Below are 24,048 nucleotides of genomic sequence, written 5' to 3'. Positions count from 1 at the left end.
TAAAATAAGGTATACTGAAAACATTTGAAAGTATAAGTTTCTGACCAGACAGAAATTAGCTTTCTAATTTTTGGTGCTACAGAAATACTTAATTATCATCATCATCTCCTTCCTACTGAAAACAGGTTACAGACAGAAATACTACTTCTTTACATTTACATATGTCTATCAGAATAATAGATTTTCTTCTAGCAAGATGTGCTTTTTTGGAAAATAGTACTATATTGAGTAAGATACACATACGGATAATGTCATTTTAATTGGTGCAACTTCAGTAAGAAAATAATTCATGAAAGGACTATTAAAGAAATACAACATAAGTGTATTTTTGGAAATGAGAAAGTATTTTTAAAAAGTGAAATACTGTATAGAATAGAATAACTTGAATGTGATCACCAGTTACACAGGTAACAGTTACACACTGATTTCTCCACAATAGGTGTACACAACAAGACAAACTATTGTCTGCAAGGCTGAGTTCAGAGAGTGGTGGTCAATGGCTCAATATCTGCATGGAGGTCAGTGATGAGTAGATCCCCAGGGACCAGTGTTGGATGAGACTGGGAGTGTGACCACACATGCTCCTTAATATCATCACCAGTGAAACTGACATTGGGATAAAGTGCACCCTCAGCATGTTTGCTGATGACACCTTTCTGTTGGATGCAGACAACACAGGAGAGGAATGGGATGCCATCCAGAGAGACACAGTTTCTGTATTTTTACCTATTTTAAAGTTTCAAATTTCTAAATCTGTTTTCATGTATCAATTTCAACTTGTCATTATTTTGGGGAGATCTCATTTCTTTTCACTGTCAGAGTGATATATTAATATTTGTTGCCTAATATCTGTTCAGTGCTGTGAGTACACTAACAAGTATAAGACAAATACATAGTTCTGGATAGAACAAGATTCCATAATTGGAATTACATATCAATACAACTTTGACACACAAAATTTATTTTCAATTTAATTCTTTAATGAAGTTCTGATGCCTGGAAAATAATGAATGATAAGAACAGTAATAATAATTTTACACTCTTAAAATTAAAAACAAACAAACAACTTTTTTTTTTTTTTCTTCCCCCAGCCTCGCATACATGCAAGGGTAGGCTTGGGCAAACAGATAAGCAGATAGTGAAAAGCTCAGCTCTTACAGAACTAGGGAAATAGATGGGACAAACCAATTAACAGGAGGTAATGAATTATGAGGTGTGAATGAGAGAGATTAAAGGGTGATAGAATTAGAAAGCAGATGCAATAGTAAATTTTGAAAAGATTGTGAAGCTGGAGGACTCAATTAACAACTAAACTGGAGAAATTCTTGGCATCAGTAGGTAGGTTATACAAAGGTGTGATGTGTTTTTGGTTGTGTGCGCCTGCTTGCATTTGCCATTGCAATCACAAATTAAAACATTTTCACAAGAGATCTAGTCTCCAAAAAATCATTTGAGTTATTTCTCAGAGACCCGTGATAAAAGCTTAGTAATAAGATCTCTAACTTAGTTTAGGATTCTAAAAGTGTAGCCATTGTACTAATCTTCTTAACAGAGAAAAAGTTAATTATTTTTTAAAAATTCAGTACTTCAATATTAGAATTCAGACCTTAGAAAGCTTGCTTATCTACAAGACAAATGGGTAATATAAACCTGCAGAAAACATATGTTGTTAATAACAACCTAAACATATTTATCTCATAGGTTGAAATACAGAACTTAAGCACACAAACTGCAATGCTTACTCTGCCTGTGAAAATTAATAGAGGTCGATAGAAAAATAAAATAAAATAAAATAAAATAAAATAAAATAAAATAAAATAAAATAAAATAAAATAAAATAAAATAAAATAAAATAAAATAAAATAAATGAATCTTGTAGCCTAGTATGACCAATGGGGAAAAAAAAAAATTGCTTCCAGGGCCAGAGGGTTTGTGTCGACTCTTTGTAGGTTCGTATTTACCTGGGTCTATTTTCACAAATTTCAGTAACTTTATAGTGGTCAATTGAATTTTTTTCAACAATCTGTGTATAAGGAAAGTTCAGTTCTGAGAATACTACATACAGTATAAGTCTGATAAGAGTAGATTATAACTGTGCAATGGAGAACAGGTCTTTACAATTACTGACTCTGAAGGGGAGGCTCATATACAGCTTTCATATATTACTGAACAGTGAGAAAGAAGTAGATTGAAGTAAAAACAGTTGAACTCCAAAGCAGAAGAAAAAGTCTCAGTCCCAAATACAGACTCAATCATCACAGTGGATTTCACATTTACCCAACAAAGTCCACAAGTGCTACCTCTTTATTCTAACTCAACAGAACTGTAGGGGTTAGAAAGGACCTCTGTAGATCATCTAGTCCAACCACCCTCCTAAAACAAGTTCCTAGAGTAGGTTGCGTGGGAAAGCATCCATGTAGATTTTGGATGCTTCCAAAGAAGACTCCATAACCACTCTGTGTAGCCTGTTCTGGCTCTGTTAGTCTCAAAGTAAAGATTTTTTTTTCTCATGTTCACATGGAAGTTCTGAGGTTCCATTTGTGCCCAATGCCCCTTGTCCTGTTGCTGCAGACTACTGAAAAGAGCATGGACCAATCCAATTGATGTCTTTAATTAGCTCTTTTTTTCCCCTTCCTCCTCCCCACACTCCACCCCAAACTATGCCTAGATGATTGTTCAAAAGAGCAAAGCAAACTATATTACACATACTTTGTCCCTCAGCATGACACTATTATGTTCATACAATTAATTAAAAAACTAAAATATTACTGTATTGTTATAGAATCATAGAATACCAAGCTTGGAAAAGACCTAAAAGATTATCCAGTCCAACTGTTCATCTATTACCAATAGCTCCCACTAAACCATGTCCCTCAACACAACATCCAGTCTTTCCTTGAACACCCCCAGGGTTGGTGACTCCACCACATCCCTGGGGAGTCCATTCCAGTGCCTGACCACCCTTTCTGAAAAGTAATATTTCCAAATGCCCAGCAGAGATGGCACTTCCAGCAGGAAGGCTTGCTAAAATGACATATGTATTGAACTTTTAAATCAAGGATGTGATGATGGGCAACAACCAGTAGCCCTCATTTCATTTCAGTTAACAAGGAAAGAGTGAAAAGTCATGGAAAAAATATGATAATATTAAAGAATTTGGAATCAGGTTAATGGGAAGGCCCATTCCTGCTGATAACTTGGAAGAGAGGAAGAATGCTTAGGATAAACTGTATTGGTTATTGTCACTGTCTTTGTGATTGTTAAATGTTTATGGTATATGAAAGTATAAATGCAAATGGTATATGGAAGTGGAATTATTAATGTTACATGGAAGTGTAATTGAGGGTACGAGTAGTGGAATTGTGAAAAACAAAAACAGGAAAAAGGTTACAGAAGAACAGTGAGTTAAAATATTGAATGTGACCAGCTCTAGCCAGAGAAGTTTAAGTGCCAGCAAGAGAACGCAAACCCCCGCGCTGCCCCCCTCACTGCCTACCCCCCTCCTCCGCCGCTTGTGAAAGTAAACAAATCGTTTATTCCGAATTGGGACAAAAGCAAAACATTGGGAGTGCACGTGCCCCTAGTTTAGTGTTAATCACTACCCCTGCTGGGACCTGAATTACAGACAAAGTAAGTGATAATTTGGTGTGGGTAGTAGAGACCCGAGGTAGGGATAAGAATGCAGCACCAATTGCATTCAGACTAACACAGACAGCTCAGCTGATTGAGCGTTGGTCATACATGAACCCATGGTCTCTTGCCACTCACTTCAAGCCTCCTCAGGTTTGGCGGGCCTTGCCAATGGTCTTTATAGTATCTGCTCACACCCATGCCAGGTGCACAAGCTAGGTCCCGTGATCATGCCAAGATGGTCTGTCTGGCAGGAATTGTTACAATCTTTCGGTTTTCTCCCTCTTTGCAGAGCTGTTTGCACCTCTGAAGGTCTCTTGCTAGTCCGAGCAGGAATGTCTTCACTTTCTCCCAATAATATACACATTTAGGGAACTAGGGTAGGGGACTTGGACAAATCTGTTGATGGGGCTTGGAAATTGTATGGAGGGGGAATTGTGGTGGTGGAGTTGGAAGAAACGGTGGCAGCTTTACTAGAGCAGGTCCTGAAGATCCCAGGATGAGTTTTGGCCCCAGCAGGCTGAACGCAGTGTGCACACAGCAGTGCAAAGATATTTGTTTTCTGGCAGATACGGGTGCATCTCACTCTGTACTGCATCAAGAATTATTACCCATAGATGATTTTTGTAACAATAGTAGGTCAACAAGAAAAAGCTTACCAATTAAATAAAAAAAAAAAAAAAAAAAAAAAAGAAGGAAGTTAAGGGTAAAGCAAGTAACAATAGAAATAAGTGACTATAGCTGTAAATAACTTTCTGTGAGTAGTTTGTATTGTAGAGAAATCTAATATAGTGGTTTGTTCTGCTCTGAGAAAGGCAAAGTGCATTTTAAAGCAGGGGACACCTTGCTGGCACTGCCTATCGCATCCACCGCTGTTGTATTCCTTCTCTCTTCTTTTGGTGGTTTGCCACCTCATAGTTGTTGATAAGTAATAATACATTAGCTTAGAAATTTCCATTTATAGAATTGTCTAAAATGAATGCTTGAATCAGTGTGTATATGTCAACTCAAAAAATTATGACCTTACATGTAACCTTATGTTTAGTGCGTTATCAGTCAAGGTTCACCTGAGAAAAGACAAGAGCACTCATCTGAGCTGACACAAGACAGCCTCCACTCCCACTACTGCCTTATTAAATGGGCAGTGCAGGCAGCCTTCACACACTGTCTCCACCCTACGTGCTCAGAACAACTTTCTACACCTTCTGTGTTGTGTGGGCAGGAACTAGTTGCAGAAAAGAGACTCCCTGGTCTCTTTTTATCCACACAGCAAATGGATCAAGGTCAATCTCCAGAGATAAAGAGCAGGCAGTGTCAGCTCCACCCCTGGTGAGTCAGGAGCCCGCCCAGAAGCTGCCAGTTGCTAGCCCAGATACAGCCGTGTTGCTGATTCCAAAAAAGTCTAAAAAGGAGATTTTTGGTTGCTTTTCTTCACTCCAGATCCCTTACCCAATGCAGTTTTACCTGCTTGAAGTTAGTCTCTGTAGCAAATGCATTTTATCTTAGTGGATATGATCTCTATCAAAAGAACAAGTACTCTCAAGCAACTAACCAACTAGAAGATAACTCTGTCTTGAGTCCAAAGAAAAATAAGACTAAGAGTAGTTCTTTATAATTGGGTATGAAGTCTGATTAGAAAGTACATGTGAAACTGAAGTATGAGGCAAGATGCCAAAAAAAAATCCCAGATTCATTTACTTAATTACATAGTTCTCTCTATCTGGCTATTCTTATCTAAAGTATGAAGGATGCTCTGGAAGTAATGTCTCCTATCTTATTATGTTGGCCCAAGATGTCAGGGGTGGATATTGTTAGTACAGCAATAGAAGTTGAACATCCCCAACAATATTCTGTTTCATTTTGTTGCTGTGTGACAGACAGCAGCAGGGGGGAAGTCTGACAAAATGGCATCTGGCAGAGAAGTATGTACAAAGCAAAGATGTGGAACTGAATCCCTGTTGGTGGGAAAAAAATAAAAAAATAAAAAAAATCACCAATTAACAATTCATTGACAGTTGCTGAACATTTATAGATACCAAATAGTGGACAAGAGCAGTGAGACGGTGGATAATGCTTTTCAGCAGAGGCATCAGCAATGCAAAAGACATGTTCAGGATGTCCATGCACAACTGTCGCGTCATGAAATGAAGAGAATCTGGATCAGCTCATCTGTGCAATTTGGTCGACTGTAGTCAGGGAACTGAATATGAAGATCAATATGGGCTTCAATGTATTGGAAATTATGGAGGCAATGTTTGAATATCACAGTTTGTGGCAGGTAGGTCCTCACAACAGAAACAGAATGCTCACACAGAAAAAGAAAGAAAATCAAATATAAAACATTGTCAGGATGAAGGTGACAGTTTCCTGGATCATGCTGTTACCAGTGACAGATATTATGTCACTACTATAAACTGGATTCAAAATGGCAGCGCATGGTGTGGCAACATGTGAATTGCCCATCAAAGAAAAAGGTCAAAATATAGTCCTCAGAGGATAAAGTGATGTGCACTGTCATTTGGGACAGAAAAGGAGTGTTTCTTCTGCATTTTCAGAAATGCAGACAAACCATCAGCTCTGACCACTGTATCATGACACAGTCTAAGCTGAAGCCTTGAATATTCAGAGTCAGGCCAGAGAAGAAGACAACCTTTCTCTTGCAGCATGATGATGCCAAGACTCAAACCAGTCTGACAGCCATGGAAAACCCTGCCAATCTTGGCTGGACTGACTGACCACAACCACCTTACAGTCGAGAGTTGTTGCCTTCTGTTTCCAGTCTGGTTATATGTAATGTGTGGGCAACATTTCCCTGTCACTGATGATGCCATAGTAGCTGTGAAACAGTGGTTCACCTCTGCTGGTGCAGATTTTAATAAGCACAGTATGCAGGCTATTGTTCATTGCTGGTAAAAATGAATAGCTAATGGTGATGGGTATGTTGAAAAATAGCATAGCTGAGAATTTTATCTATCAAATAGAGTTACTATACTCTTTGTATCTGCTGTATTTTCCATGGAAATAAATAGGACGCCTTACTTTCAGAGTGACCTATATATCTCATGCTTTGGTTGGATGCCCCTTGCAGTACAAAATGACAGTTCTCCAAAATTAAAAATGATCTCCTATATTTTATTTTTTTTTTAAGAGAAAATTAGAAAGAAAGAAAGAAAATGAAAAAATGGAAGTGGCTTTAATTCATCAAGAAGAAGCACTTCTGTCTACTACATATTACACCACTGACATAATTCATTAATTCATTATAATCTTTAAAATCTGTTTTTAAAAGTTAGCATCAGATTTATTTCTTTTTGTGCCCATTGAGCTACACAATGTTGAAAACTATTCAACAGCTAATTGCGGTGGCTTATCACTTTTGATTCCATTGAAAAATAATGTTGAAGAAAAGTAAGTCACTTAATGAGGAAGCTTGAACATACCGTGGAAAACTGAGTAAACATTTACAAAAGGGAAGCAAGATGTTTCAATAGCTAATGTCAGTATTACAGAATATATATTCCACTAAATATTCTGATAAATATTTTGGTAAATAAATAAAGTGCTATACCAATACTTTATTTCAGATTTTTTCCCTCAGTATTTTTGTCTTGACATGAACAGGTCATCAGTGTAGTGTATTATGCTGGTTGGTGGTAATGAAGCAGATACACAGGTTAATGTATTAATGTTTTGATCTTATAAAAATAGAGTGTATTATCTAATTGAATTTGCAAATAATTCAGTACATATTTGTCTTCTTCTGCTGAGGATTTGAAATAGTAGCACATAAAAATACTGTCAGTTTCCCCTTTACAAATAGTGAGCATGTGTGTAGAATATTAAACAGGAGCATATTAAAAGGTTTCAGTACAAATGCATCATTCATGGGTTTTTAAATTGTTTTTGTTGTTTGTTTTTTTTTTTTAGAATAATTAAAATTAAGCAGACACACTCATTGAAACACAATAATTAATAAAGAAATAATAAATAGATAAATATCCTGCCTGGAAAGGACCCTTTACTGCATTTCAACTTCTAATCCAGAAGGAAATTGTGATCCATTAATTTAAACATTAGTACTATCAGTGTTTTCAATTTTTAATCTTAGTTCTGTTGACTTATTTTAAAAGACGTTGCTCTTATTTGAAATAGAAAAAAATTAAAAAAAAAATAATTGAAATGTTAGAAATAAATACTTCTGGTTTGGTGAAAAGAAACAGAACAAACTTAATTAACCTTCAACACGAGTGTTATTATAGCCTATGAATAGGAGAATTCTAAAAATATGTACTTTAAAATGGGAGGACAATGAAATGGATCAATTTGTCTCCTCTGTCTTGTCTAGAGAAAAACCAATGTCATTCTACACACCATCATTGTGTGGGTGCATAGCTGCAAAGAAAAGACATCTCTAGAGTGGAAAGGTGAAAAATAATCTGTTCAGAAAGTACAGCTCAGTATAAAACGATGCAGAGCTAACAGACACCTGAGCACGGAATTTTACTAAAAATCATTTTCTTTTATAACCGCATATGCAATTTATGTTTTTGTTAAGCCTGGGGATTTAAAAAAAAATAAAAAAATTAAAAAAAAAATAAAAAAATAAAAAAAAATCTAATGAAAAGGCCCTGTGATTTTCTTTCATGAGAAATGAGCTTCTTTTTCCTCCATTCACTGCAAGATCAGGTAGCTTTCTGGGCTGTATTTTGGCAATAGGACTTTAGAGCTTACAATATTAAGAACTAAGTATTTGTCATTAAAAAAACAAAAGTCACAAAAACAAAAACACATTCACACACAAACAAAACAACGATACAACTGTCATCTGCCAAATAAATTACTAAGACAACCAGTAAACACCACCCTAAGCATAAAGAAGCTAAGCCCTTAAGTAGCAGGCTTCTACAGCTCTGACACAAGTGATGCAGCACTTTAATTTCTCTCAGGGTATATCTCAAAATCCCATGAGTGCACTAGTACTGAAAAGCCATTTCAGTAAGTAACTCTCAGCAACTCTGCACTTCATGTGAGATTAGACCTAGGAATCTCAGATTCTCAGTCACCTATGTTTGCTCATCTATAGCTGTCCTTGGTATATAAACTCCTATTATTATCAAAGGTAATCAAATAAGTGTAGTCAGGAAAATAGTGTTTTAACCCATCCCAAAGTATACATCCTGAACAGAAGACAACTGCTGCCTAAATGCTGTTAGCTGCCATTTTATGTGTACTTTGCTCTCTTCCTGCTCCTGTGGAAGAGCACTGCCTCCTGTAAATTCTCTCTAATTTGCTAAAGCAATACAATTATTCTAGAGCACGGGTATCCAACCTTTTGGCTTGCCTGTGCCGCACTGAGTGGATAGTGTCTTGGGCAGTACACAAAGTATATAATATAGTCAATGTATATGAGTAAGAAATCATTTTTTATTAAAACATAGACAACAAAAATGAAAAACTAGTGGGACATTTGACCATGTTTTTGTTAAACAAATGCTTTAATCAGAGTGCTTGTAATTCTTAGTGAGTTCTCAAGGTTCTTGTACGAGATTTTTGATCTAATTTTATTATTCCTCTTTATTCATCCTCGAAAGTAATTTTTTCACAAATGTACATATTGCCAAAAAGCAATAACAGAACAAGACATGATGGTGAGTAAGGGATAATTTTCTCTGGTAAGATAAGGCATGTAAAAGTCCACTTAAGAGACACAATCAAGTTTTTGAGTAGACTATCTGTTTACAACTCTATACATTCTACCTAAAAATTCACAGGTAAAGCATTTACGTTGACTGAAAATATAGTCATGGATATACCAAAAAATTAATGATTTTTTCACCAGTTGTGAAATTCATTCTCAAATACCTTTATTAGAATGTAAAGTAAGGATGTCTATTTTTCACTGTTCACAACAATGTATTAAAATGTATAAAATTATTTGCCATATCTTAAGTTAGCAATTCCTTGCACTCTCCTTTGTCGTGGTATCAGTCGAGTCAATGTTAACAGCACAGCAATGGTTTGGTTGTTGCTGAGAAATGTAAGCATGCCTGGGCCCAGACCAGGCTGCTTGGCAGTGATGCATGATGGTGGTGGGAGGGGGGCCAACTGCAGTACAGGATGAACTACTGTGTGTTGCTCATAGGCCAGACATGACTGCTCTAGATCATCTCTACCCAGCTTCTTCCATATGGCCATCTGAATCACTCTGTAAACTGCACTCACAGTATCATCTTGGTGTGGAGAAGATTCAAATATCCGTGCAAACTTTGGTTTGGTGCAATTTGAATATTTCATAACACACAGCTTTGTAACATCCTTTCTTGTTTCCAACTGCCAGAAGAGCCTGAACAGTTCTGTCAGTACCCTAAGAATACCTTGGATAACCTACATCATTTTGTATGTCATCACATACATATTTGTGAAAAGCTGAACTGTGCACCATAGCTCCCCAGATTCATTGGGTGTTAGACATCCAGCAAACCTCACTTAAACTTTCGTCATGACTGCTGTGTCCTCCAGCACAATCACTACAAACTCTTAGTTGCAACAGATTCTGAGAGAAGTAACTAATGACATTTAAACTGTTGGATGCTCTGAAAAAAGTAGTAAAGATGTTTTTCCTGTCTGACAACTCTAGCCACAGTGTTCTGAGGCAATTTATTACTACTTACTTTGCAGTAAGAAATTCTTTACTTGACTGTCAGCTGCTTCAAATTGTCCCTCAAAGCAAAACAAATGAAATGTCTACCTCCATAAATCATTTTGGAATGGAGATAGACTTCTATAAATATACTAAAAGCAAGCAAAGTAACAAACAATGTAAAATCAAATGTTAAAACAACACAAAACAAAAAACACTTCAGTGTCAGGTTTCTCTGTATCACACTACAGGTGCTGGCATTGATCTCACTTCAGCTCCACATTTCTGGTTGTTTGGTATTAGGCAGCAAAACCATTAGGATGCTTTTCACATGTAGATTGAGATCTAAATTTTACCCTTTTATGCAGGGAAGGTTCAGGCTGGACATTAGGAAATTCTACAACTCTCAAAGAGTGGTCAGGCAGCGGAATGGGCTGCCCAAGGAGGTGATGATGTCACTGACCCTGGAGATCAAGGAATGTTTGGACATTGTTTTGAGGGACATGGTCTACTGAGAACTATTGGTGATTGGTGGATGGTTGGACTGGATGACCTTGCAGGTCTTTTCCAATCTTGGTGTTTCTGTGATTCTCAACAGAATGTATCATAATCATACTCAAATATTCGATACTGTTTTTTCTTCAATTTATGTGTTATTTGGTACAAGCCCTCAACAGTGCCATTGATTTACTACATAGAGTATACAAGAAAAAAATAAGGAAGGAAATTAATTTCACCAGTTAGATGAACCGTAAGTACAAGTTTACCACTGAAAGCTTCCACAGCCTTAGTTGTGGAGAAAGAATGAAGGAATGCTGGATCTCAAGAGATAGTGAATCTGTGGAGTCTTAATCTTTATCAGAAAATGGATGTTTCTTTTCCAGAAGCACTTTCACAGTCAAGGTATGCTTGACATAAATAACTGAAGTTTTTGTACACTCATCTATAAGACTGGAAGCTGTGAAGCTAACTAAATCCTTTTTGTCAATTTAGATAATATTATAGATTCATATGTAAGTAATGGGGTGCAAAGCGTAGCCAATAGAAAGTAGCAAACACAAGGAAATTTCAAGGGAACAGTACATAGATGGAGCAAAAATGACAACTAATTTTAAAAATAGAAGATTCCCAGTGCCAAGAAACACTGCAGCAGCAGCCTATCCAAAAGGCTTTGGCTGTACTTCACTAAACAACTTCAAAATCAAAAGAAGTTTTAATAAAGCAGTAAAGATAGAAGTCACCAAGACCAAAGCCCTTCAGTGAATGCACAGAAATACTAAAACACAGGAGATTAGCAGGTGTTAAACATACCTTGCTGTGACACTAGAACCTGGGAAGTGTGAAGGGAAGGGATAAATTTTGAATTTCTTCTAACTGACATACATGCATCACTATGATCATTATTTTCTACCATACTTTAGAATTTGCTAATTGAAGATATTTCATGAATGAAAATACCTTTTTAAAAGAGTCAACACTTAACCTGATTGACGGTGGACTTAAACAAATCTGGCTGTTTCCCTTATGTTTACACACCTCAGTCAATTTCACTTGTACTGGATAAAGTAATTCAAACATTATCACAGGTGTCTGCAAGGCTGAAACCTTAAATGGAAAATAAGGTAAAATGTGATAATGAAATTAAAAGGTTGCTTATGCTTTATTTTTTCTTCCACATGCACCTTGATTTGAAGCCTGTAAGGCATCATTTTTATCCTTTGACAATAGCTAGACAGCAGTAACTTGATATATTATGCGGAAGCTCTGACATGTGAGGCTGCCTTGTGAAAAAGAAATTTAAAAAGCCATTCTCATTCATCTAAGAGAACAGAATGAAAACAAACAAATAAACATTTGGGTATTTCATATCCTGCTTAACAGTGGATATAGAACCTGGTTTATTTTCTTAGATATAAAATAACAAGTTTTTGCAGATTATATTGGGTGCAAATGACAAGTTTCAGTAACAGATAGATTGCAAATGCAACCTTTTTGATAGAAGATCAAGGGCTGCCACACATATGTAAGTCACTGCCAGTTCCAGCTGGCTCACCACAAGTTGCAGCTGTATGCCTGTCAGAGGAGTTGTTTATGGCACCTGCATGAGAACACCTGCCTAAGAAAAAGCAGTAAACACAATAAAAAGGAACAAGAGGAAAGAAAGAGGGAGTAAGCAGTGCTGCTATCAATCCCAAAAGAAAAATTATTCAGTCGGTAACCTGTGCTAGAGCATGGGTTTGCCTAAGGAGTTTGCAGTTGTGTTTTGATACAGAGGAACTGATTAAGAATGAATAAGTATCAGAAAAGAGTGAGAACTGAGGAGAAGTAGGATTAAACTGCTTCAACCTGACTCAAAATTCCTGTAATACTTTTCTCATTATAGAAGAGACGGAAGAGACGGTGTATGTAATATGTGGCAATGTAAATGTGGGAAGTGGGAGGTGTCAGAAGCAAAGTTAAGCATGTAAAACCTAATGGAAAGGTATTTTCTGTATCTGTTTAAATGTCTGTATGGTTTTAATTTCTCTAACACCCAAATCAGTAACTAAATGCCCTAAGTTACATTTCTTGTTTGTTATGTTTGTCACAGTAATTAAGTTGTCAACCCTACAGTCCCTTCAACCTACAGGTTTTCTGACTTGTATCTTATGCCCTGTTCCAAAATGACAGAATGAGTGAGCATGGGTGATTTGCTACCAGTTAGGGTCAATGCACCACACAAAAGCATTAGTATAAAATACACAGTTGTGCAAAAGCAGCAAGCCAGGGAAGTAACTAGGTGAAAGGAATACAGAAGTACTAAGTATTGATGGAATGAGAAAATTATGCTGTGTTTTATGTTTCAGTATTTGCAATTTTTTTCTGTATCAATGCAGTAGAATTGGGGATGAAAAAAATTAAAAGAGAAAACAAAGATAATGTAATTAGCTGAGAAGGTTAACACATTTCCTCTAGAAAGTGACATAGAAGTAGATTCACAACAAAAAAAATTGTCTCATCTATCTGTATTGCACTGTTATTCGGAATAATTATTTCATTTTTATTAATAATCTTCTTTGATAACTCATGTGAATTTGAAAATTGGGTTCAGAAAAAGACTTAAAACAGTCTCCAACCAAAAAATGAAGTTTTCACATTTTTGAAGAGGAATTATATATATATATATATAAATATAAATTTTCTAAACTTATGAAAGTTTTTTGTATATTTAATTCCTTTCCTCACATTTTCCTCTTTAGTCTGCTGTAAATTCTGAAACCACTATCCTTAATACCTCATATTGCATTCTTTAATCTTCTACAATCAGATTTAATTTGTAATGATTGTATCTGCTTGCAGTACGAACATTTAATGCTTTTACATGCTGAATTGACTGCTTGAGTAGCTTTTTTTAAATTTTCTCATACAGCAGTAAAATATATTTTCTTCATTTTTTCCTTCACACTGCAGCCTTTGAAAACTAAGCATAGAGTACATGTTAACGTATATTCTTCAATATAATGTCAAAAATTAAATATTATGAAATGAAAGAAAGTATTATTTCAAAACAAAATAATATGAATTCAGTAGTGTAATCACCACTGACTTAGTTGTATTTTTTAGGTGATGATGAGAAATCACAGCTGCCTGTTAATGTCATCTATGTGACTTGCAGAATACAGTCTGAAACTAAACAGAAGTCTGATTCTTTTTTTCTATTACCTAACACTTCACAGTTCTGCCAGGAATGCAAGTGTAATACAAGATGTGTGTCATGTGAAATGTAATTCATTCTCAGTAGTTAAAAAATGAGCATCTGATCAATGTGAATTGCTTTATGTAAACTGCCAAAATAGTTATCAGACTGCTTATCAGTTGTCAGAAAGGATCTAACAGAAAGTTTCTATTTTATGTCTAGGAATTTTGCAGAAAAGCATGTGGTTTATCATAAGTTATTAAGAATGCCATAAAAAAAAACAAAAAAAAAAAACAAAATCACAAGTCAATGCCTTTTTACAGAAGTTGTGGAAAATGTGGAGCAACATTAAGGAAGATTCTTTCAACTGAATTCACTACGGTACACATTTCAAGACATCTATATAATCTAGGAAACTCTAAGTATATATAAATACATGTGCTAAAATAATCAAATTAATCTTTACTTATTTAGAATATATTATCTGCGGCAATCTCACAGATCAATTACATTACAAAAAATAGTCCTAACCTTGGACTTTTTTTATCGTATTTATTAATGAATTTTACCAGATTCTGCAAACATTTATGTAGCCAATGTCTTCCCATGATGAATTTCTTGCAGAGAAATCTTAAAGGAATTCCTGACCTAAATCTCATTAGAAATGCTATGATGATGATTATTTTTTTTCCCCTAGATTAAAAAAAAAAAAAAAAAGAAAGAAAGAAAAAAAAAAAAAAGAAAAAAAAGAAAAAGGAAGATCCATTGATGCACTGTAGATATGGGAAAATATTTTTTATAATAATGTTTGTGAAAAAGCAGACTGTATTTGCATGTACTAATGGAGTTCAGTTTTTATCAGAGCTTCATCATTATTACAACCTTCCTCCAAACTGTGGTATTCTCTAGTTAGTGCTTCAGATATTTTCACTCCTATTCAAAGTAACGATTGTTCATAAAAACGATGGATAACAATCCTACATGTTAATTAAATCTTTAATAGCACACTGTATTCAGGAATACGTAGAAAGAGATAATAATGATGAAATGCCACATTAGTAAACAGAAACTTACTCACTGTTTTACAAACATGGCTAACAAAATCATGGAGGTAAACGTGTATTTTAAAGACAAAATTAATTCTGCATCTGTTTTGTAATCTCTTTAGGAAATAAGGAACATTTTTAAAGCTACATACTACACAGGGGAGAAGGAAGTAAATACCTGTTGTAACTTGGTACTTATTTATTACACTAGCCATACTGTAATGGATTGTAATTTGATACGACTTTATCCTTTATTGTATTTATACAAATACAAACTATATAGGGAATTTTTTCATGTAAAAAAAAAACCCTTCCATTTACTCAATAACTTCACTTTCTTTTTTTTTTTTTTCTTTTTTTTTTTTTTTTTAAACAGAGAAACAACCACAACAGCAATATAAAAAAAGATGTTTTTATAGATGTACCTTGATAATGAGCACTAAATCCACGGTATCGGTGATTGCTGTCAGTTACAAAACGTAGTCTAAGCCAATTTTTGTTGCTGATAACTGGAGGAGGTATATTCATTCCAGAGAGCCTGCATTAAAATAGAAAATAATAATAATAATAATAAAAAAATTAAAAGATAAAAAGTGATTAGTAGATTTTTATGAAGTTCTGATAAAGTTCTGTATGGATCTTCAGGGGAATAGGGGAAAGAGGTGGAATCAAGATATACAAATCGCTCACAACATCCCAAAAGCAACACCAGCCAGCACCCAAACCCCAGTTTTTATTGATGACTACTGTTTTGTATGTATGAAATAATCTCGTTATCAGTTTGGGCACTCTCTTCAGGTTTTCTCCCCTCCCTGAATCGTTCATCTTCTACAGCCTACTCACTGTGGGGGCAGAGAGAGAAAAAGAGAAAGCCTTCACACTGCACAGGCACTACTTAGTGACAGACAGAACTCTGGGCTGTCAGCAACACTGCTTTAGTTGGAAATCCAAACCGTATGAGCTTCTACGAAGAAAATTTACTCAAACCGAGGCAAACAAACTGTTTTTTTAGCTTGATGGGTTTTTTTGTTTGTTTTTGGTTTGCTTTGTTTTTTAATGTTGGGGCAATACTCCAGTCACTGCAGTTTTTCATCTTGATTTGTTCATTTGGAATGTCTGAGTTAGAGTTAATGATTTTCTTACTAGATTACATGAATATCTAAAAGTGAACAAGCATTTCATAAGAAATCTTTCTATCAAGTCAATAATGCAAGATACTTTTCCCACTAAAAAAATAAAGGTAAGTTATGTCTTCAGTATGTTAACACACTCAGTCCTTCCATTTATTTCTCAACAGGGCTCTTCCTGTAGTTAACAATAAAACACTAGCCATTTTATGTTCAGATATTGTGGACTGCTCTCCTGCATTGAACACCCTTCCCCAAAAAACAAACAAACAAACAAACAAATAGAACTCAAAGCAAACCTAGTATATAACAGGATATAAGCTTATTCAGGCAATCTACTAGTGAGAGAGTGAAAGGATTCTGTTTCAGTAATATCTTACTTTCACAGAGAAATATTCATCTAGCATTTGAAGTCACTTTGTGAAGTACAACAATATCATTATCAGTATTGTCTCCCCTTTACAGACAGAAACTCATACACAGTGTGAGAAAGCTCCTACAATCATCTAGCAAAACAACACCTAAAAGAGAACTGTAAGGAAGTATCTTCACATTCAGACTTTTGGCTTTTACAGCTTCAGTCAGTATCTCTTGGTGAGTATCTGCACAGAGTCCTTTTCATTAAGTCTTTCCTTTAATTGTCTGCTTTATTAAGAGTGATACATTCAATAATAAGTAATATATATGAAAAAAGTACAAGAAAACTTGTGTTATCTATTTTGTAGACTTATGAAGTCACCACTGAAAATGTAGCTAGAGTTTTTTGTTTGACTTGGAATTTATATTCTGAACCTTGAGCCATAATCTTCTTTATACAATGAACAGATGTCCAGTTCTATGGGCATATTAATTCAGAAGTACCTTGTTGAGTAAACATTTGCTAAATTTGAAAGGTGTTGACAAGTTTAAAACCAATTCATCTCTGTTTTCAAAGAGAAAACTTGGGATATTTTCTTCAAAATTTTTTACTTCTACTATGCAGGACTGACCAAAATACTAAGGGTAATAGTTATGTTTTATTCAAAAATTGCTCTCAAAAAATGATAGCAAAAAGTATGGGTTTTTGCTTGTTTGTTTGTTTTCTGTCCTAGTCTTAAAACTTGAAAATTAAATGTGGGAAATGTTAATTAATGCTAAATATCAGGGGCTCTTATGCCTACTAAAAGCAGCTTTTCTATCCAACCTATATTCAACACCCAATATTATCAATATTTCCTTAAGATGCAAGTGATTTCCAGATAAGGAAGCAGTTCTGATTTCTCTACAAACAACCTTATTACAACCTTAGCTGAAAATTGAGCTGGGGTGGATGGTCCAGTGCCTTTTGTTATGAAAAAAAATTTTTGCATTCACAGGGTTAAATCAATTTATTTCTACAGTCAGCCTTAAGGCACTTGTCTGCACTTATTTCCAGATTTTCAGTTGGTATTTTTGAAGTCAATTATATTCATAACATAAGAAGTAATTTGGGAGAGAAGAAAAATAATAAAGTACCACTGTACTCCTGTATTATGTAATTTTACTTAGTGAGGAAGACTTTAGAAAGAAAAAAATAATAATAAAAAATTGTGGTACTGTTCCTTCCATCTTTTCACAGCCAAGCTATCTGAAAATTGCATGTGTTTTAAGATAGCTTTCCAAATCTCTGAAACTGTGTTAGCAAATTCTTTCCCTCAAATGAATAACATATGTGACAAAATGCCTGTCTGGCAACACTGATTATAAAAGTGCCATTGAATTCTTGTTCTTGAGTGCTTTTAAACCGTGGAAATCCACATGCTGATCTTACTAATTTCAGCTAGAGAACAAACAGAACATAACTTTTTTTCAGCTTAAAAAATTAACACAAAGTCCTATAACCAATGAATTTGGAGAGTGATGTTTATAAAAGAATTTAAGAAAGAAAAAAAAATAACTAGGAAAAAACAAAAAACAAAAAACAAAAACAGTGCTATGAGACAGCAAAGAAATATGTTGAGTGGATAAGAAAGTAAATAGTGAAGGGATAAGGAAGTGTTTGTACAAATGCTTATACCTCTGTTTGGGATTCCTGCCCTCACTTCTGCCCCACTGAAATTCTAGTCATTTCCACATTAGTCTGAAAATACAGTGCTGCAAGATCTAACTATTCTGTGTATTTCTCTGGTAGGCTGAAGCTAGTAATACTGTTCCAAGAAGAAAGTATGCAAAATATAGAGTCATGGAATCATGGAATATCCCAATTTGGAAGAGATCCATATGGATTTTTGAGTCCAATTCCTGTCTTCACACAGGAAAACTCAAAAATCAGACTATCTTACTGTGAGAATTATCCAGACTTTTCTTGAACTCCAGCAAGCCTAGTACCTTGACCACTTCTTCAGTGTCCAGCCATCCTCTTGATGAAAAACATTTTCCTGATAGCCAGCCTGAATATCCTCTGTCATAACTTCATGTTATCCCCTCAGGTTATATCATTAGTCACCAAACAGATATCAGCTTCTGTCTCTCTGCTCTGCCTCATGAGGTAGCCATATGCTTCAGTGAGGTCTCCCTTCAGTCTCTTCTCTGAGCTGAACAATTCAAGTGACTTAGCTACTCCTCTTATGTCATCCCCACTAGAGCCTCCACCCTCTTTGTAGTCCTCCTTTGGACATTCTCTAATAGTTTTATTCCCTCTTTATACTGTGGCATCAAAAACTGCACACAGTACTCAAAGCTGCATCAAGGCAGGGTACAGTGCGACAGTTACTTCCCTAAACCAGCTAGCAATGCTGTGCTTGATGCTCTCCAGGGTGCAGTTGACTATCCTAGGCAGACTATTGACTCATGCTCACCTTACAATTGATGTACTCAGGAGCACTGGTTACAATTCTTCTTGGTTTGTGATGCATGTATACATATAGGCTTTATTTTTTAAAGTATTGACAATTAAGAAGTTAGAGCACTTATTCAGGAAACTGAGCATAGCAGTTTAATCTTTGTTTCAAACAAAGGTATGGAGTTCCAAGAATGTCACCTTAGTTCATCAACCTTTGTCAAGTAAGAAAATGAAAAATATTCTAGCTTGTAAAAGACTATAGGCAGAGGACACAGAGAGTCAGCTTTCATTTTCCAGTTCTCTTTCAAAATTACTTGTGGGGGAGAACTAGGCTGTCAAAAATGCATAAATCTAAATCATGGTGGTGAATGCAGCCTTCAACAGAGAAATTCCAACTTTGAAATCACACACGAAAAACTGATAGAGCATCCATCTTAGCTTGTGTTATGGGTGAAAGATTCATTCTTTTATCAATTAATCAGTTCCCACAAGTGTTCCTCATTAGGCTTATGCACTAGTCCATTCATCAGCTTCATTGCCCTTCTCTATACATGCTCCAGGGACTCCATGTAGTTCTTGTAACAAGGGGCCCCAAACCAAACACAATAATCAAGGTGCACCCTTATCAGTGCTGAGTACAGGGGAATGATCACCTCCCTGGTCATGTTAGCTGCACTATTTCTGAGGAAACAAGGATTCCACTGGCCTTCTGGGTATACTGCTGGCTCATGTTCAGCCAAGCATTGACCAATACCTCCAGATTCTTTTCCTCTGCACAGTCTTTTAGCCACTCTGCCCCAAGCCTGTAACATTGCCTGGATTTGTGGTCAAAGTGCAGGACCCAACACTTGGTCTCGTTGAAATTCATCCCATTGACCTCAACCCAGCTATCCAGCCTGCCTAGATCACTCTGTAGAGCCTTTCTACCTCCAGGCAGATTGACACATCCTGCCAGATTGATGACATCTGCAAACTTACAGAGAGTACACTCAAACCCCTCATCCAGGTCATCAACAAAAGTATTGAAAAGGACAGGTTATTCTTTTAGTAAAGTTGATTTATTTGCCAAATTTCTATGCTAATTCTGAAGCAAGATAAAAGCATGCAAACATCTCTAGTACAAAGCATTAGTTTAGGCATTATATGTGTTCAGAAAAAAATCCAAACAGAAGTACTATCTTTATGGGGAAAGTATACAGAAATGTTTTTCATTTAAGCAAACAAACAAACAAATGAACAAACAAAAACCTTTTCAGGAAGTGTAGTATTTTCACATTTCCTCAAAAGCCAGGGGGTTCACAGAAATGGACATGACATGATTTTAAAAACAATTTGAGATTGACCTGTAAGCACCGCTGCAACCCTTCCTAATACTACCTAAGCCTTACTTGATGCATACATAGACTTCTTCATCATTCATCATTCATGTGATGAAATCTTAAATGTTTGTTTTGGTGCTAACTGTAGCTATGTGAAAACTTTCTCAGTTCTATGAGATATTTAACAGGTATTCCTGGTTTCTTGAAATAAAACTTCTGTATAAAATATATGTATCACATATTTTGATAATGCCAATCAAGCATTATCTATGCATGTGTACATGCTAGAGAGATTGAATGCCTAGGTAGATAGCATGTTACAAACTGCATAAGAGAGTATAAAAGATACGAGAAATACTGTTTGATATCCCTTCCTTCCCAACAGAACAGTTCCTGACCAGTGATTAACCTGATTTGGTTAAATTAGTAAGCAATTCTATCAATCAAGAATGGAAGACATCAATATCTTTCATCTGTTGCACTTGCTATACATGTACGTGACTTAAAAACTTTAGCAAAGATTTCTAGTCTTCCTTTTCTCTGCTGTCCATGATTTCCTTGTTCCCATAATTCTTGCTATCTTGTATCAGTCTTGTTGTAGCAAACTCCATAATGAACATTTCTGTAAAAATATCCGTAACACTAAGGACACTAAGTACTAGGTACAAGACTTAGGTTTCTGACTTAGTATATTGAAACACAGAATTTCAAGACAAGGTCTCTAATCATTATAGTGTCACTCTTGGAAGTCTTTTCTGAGTAAGAGTGGGGGAAAGATTACAGTTTTACGGTTTATGTTTCAGCTTTGCTTAGAAAGAACTATATTAAAGAATGAAAGCTCAAATTGACTAAATATTTAACACATTGATTGTTTAAAAAGATCCCGACTTAATGATTAAATAAGTTAACATACATATTGCTCTTTTTCCATCAACTCAGTCAGTAAAACTGCTTATGTTGGGATTCAGATACTAACCTTACAATTAACCTTTTGGTCACAGAAAACACAATTAAGATTTTGTATGGCTGGACCTATCAACTTCTTTCCTGTTTCCAATTACAGTGATGAGATTAATGGGTCCTAATGGAAGTCATTATAACTGTGATTGTCTATTGCATTATAACTTAGGGTACTGGCATCCTTAATCTCCTGTTTTTGCTTTGGTTTTTTTGTTTGTTTTGTTTTTTGTTTGTTTGTTTTTTGTTATGTTTTGTTGTTGTTTTGTTTGTGTGTGTGTTTGCTTTTGTTTTGTTGGTGGTGGTGGTGGGTTTTTTTGTTTGGTTTGTTGTTTTTTGGGGTTTGTTTTTATTTTTTATGTTTATGCTTATTTGTTTGTTTTTCTGGGAAATTTCCATCCCAATTATACTAATTCACTTCAGAGCAAGAGTGCTATGACATATATTGTCAAACAGAAAACCAGAATTCTCCTCCTTCCTCTTTTAAAATCTATTTCTGTCTAAGCTGAGAACTCATGATTTGAATTTTGTTAAAGATATCAAATAAATGTTACATGCAAATAGATAATTTCAGCTATCTTTGAATAGGTAGCAGGAGAGGTCAACAGGATGAATAAGTGTCTATAAATTCGTCCTTGTAAAAGAACTTTCAATGTAAATATTCAAGTAACATGAAAGAAAGTATTTTCATAACTCTGGATTTCCTAGAAATTTAAATACAATTTATATTTATGCAGTATCAACATCTTTAACACTTATGTATGTGTAAAAGTCTTAGCAAGAAGTCTCTGTGACTGAAGCTGTAGAACTTTTTTATACGAGTAGAGATTTTCATTGAAAAGGAAAATGTATGAGTTTATCACCCAAAGAGAAAACAGTTTATAGAAAACTGTTTTAGAAAGCTGTTTTAGAAAGTAGACCAATCAGAATGGTAATTACATGATTATTTTATCAAAATATACAAAGTTTCACTATTGAATCTTTGAATAATTCAAAGAAGAAACAGTAACCACACAGTCTTTAAGGAGAAAAAACAAAGTAATTTCTCCCTAAAGCCAGCTTTCTCAAAGTTAAAATTGTGTCAGACAGATAAAGGTGTCCAAAGCAATACCAGCTAAAACACAACAGTCTCTTACTAAGTTCATCGTATTACACTACTGAAGTCAGTAAAGGTCTCTTTCCCAAGGCCAAATTCCTGTTAAACCGCATGTAATAGAAATAAGCATTTCTGTTCAAGCACAACCTAATGAGCAATTTAGAACTAAGCTAATCTTTTAGGTCAAAACAACATCACATATACATATACATATACATATACATATACATATACATATACATATACATATACATATACATATACATATACATATACATACACATACACATACACATACACATATACATATACATACACATACACATATACATATACATGTACATGTGTGTGTGTGATATGTATATGTATATGTATATGTATACGTATATGTATATGTATGTGTATGTGTATGTGTATATATATATATTTCAGATTTATAAAACATAAAAAAAAAAAGAAGAAAAAAAAAGAAAAATTAAATAAGCTAGTGTTTGGAAGGAAGAAAATAAGAGTTTTATATGTAGTCACCTTCAAAATAAAAGGTGTTCTGAAAAGAACTATAGCTGTCTATTAATTAATTTTCTTCAGCTAGAGGGCTAAAAATAATTCAACCTAAGACATCATCAAGATTATTACGATGTCTGGAAGACTTATAAAAATGTCTTTGTTCTAAAAATGTCAGCATTGAAATATATGAAAGCCATGTCATGCCTTTGCAATGTTGGAAAGAGTTCAGTTTCAAAGTAATGTTACTGTAGTATAAAGCAAGTCTATGAGAAACCACTATATAATTATTAAGGACCAAAGAATATCTGGCATTATAAATAAAATCTTGCAGTACTGCAAATATAAAATGTGGAAAATTGCCAAGGTAATAAATATTTTTTTAACTTCAAAACTATATTAAAGCTTATAAATCCATATGGTGATATGACAAAGATTTTCCAATTAATCTGGCAGAATGATGAAAGGTAAAACTTCCAAACACCCATGCTCTGAAATATTAGTCTATGATAGAAGTAAAAGAACTGCTGTTTCCAACAGGTAATAAACATAATACTGTTGGAAAATGTTGCTGCCCTGGCTGCCTGAATACTGGTGAATTAAGTAACTGATTTTCATATAGATGTCAGGGACTCTAAGGGCTATTTTCTCTACTGCCTCTTTATTTCATTTAATGCTATATTTGCAAGCCTACCTGGTTATATGAAGGAAGCTTGTTCTTGAGCCTTTCCTATAAGCACTAGTAAGCTAACAAAACAAACAAAAAACCCCTCACATTCTGTCTGATACTTAGTAAGCCAAAAATGCAATAGCATTGTATAGTTTGTTACAGACAGCATCTTGCCAAGGCAGAACACCCTTTACCTATAGGACCAAATTTGTTCTTAGTCCAATTAATGTTTCACAGAACCACAAAATCACAGAATCAACAACACCGTCCAGTCCAATCATCCACCAATAGCTCTCACTAAACTGTGTCCCTCAATACAATATCCAAACACTCCTTGAACACCTCCAGCGTCAGTGACTCAACCAACTCACTGGGCAGCCCATTCCACTACCTGACCACTCTTTCAGGGATGTAGTATTTCCTAACATCCGGCCTAAATCTCCCTGGTGCAGCTTGAAGCCATTCCATCTAGTCCCATCACCACTTACATGAACCCCAGTTCATCACAGCCATCTTTCGTGTAGTTATAGAGAGCAATAAGGTCTCCCCTGAGCCTCCTCTTTTCCAGAATGAACAATCCCAG

The 24,048-nt window shown here is 35.1% G+C and overlaps 1 protein-coding gene across 3 annotated transcripts in view; it reads right to left on the bottom strand.

Moving 5' to 3' along the window:
- The window catches only part of CSMD3 (CUB and Sushi multiple domains 3), a 468,617-nt gene that overhangs the window by 300,357 nt on the left and 144,212 nt on the right, over positions 1-24,048 (bottom strand). For all 3 annotated transcript variants that reach the window (XM_015856172.3, XM_015856173.3, XM_085537054.1), the window contains exon 6: positions 15,418-15,530. In XM_015856172.3, coding sequence (XP_015711658.2) covers positions 15,418-15,530 — 113 coding nt within the window. The remainder of the gene's footprint in view (positions 1-15,417; positions 15,531-24,048) is intronic.

The sequence above is a fragment of the Coturnix japonica genome, chromosome 2, assembly GCF_054131305.1.
Source record: "Coturnix japonica strain WE chromosome 2, WE-NBRP24, whole genome shotgun sequence".
In the NCBI taxonomy this organism is placed as follows: domain Eukaryota; kingdom Metazoa; phylum Chordata; class Aves; order Galliformes; family Phasianidae; genus Coturnix; species Coturnix japonica.
Note: the sequence above shows the minus strand (reverse complement) of the source record. Positions and strands in the feature narration are given on the sequence as shown.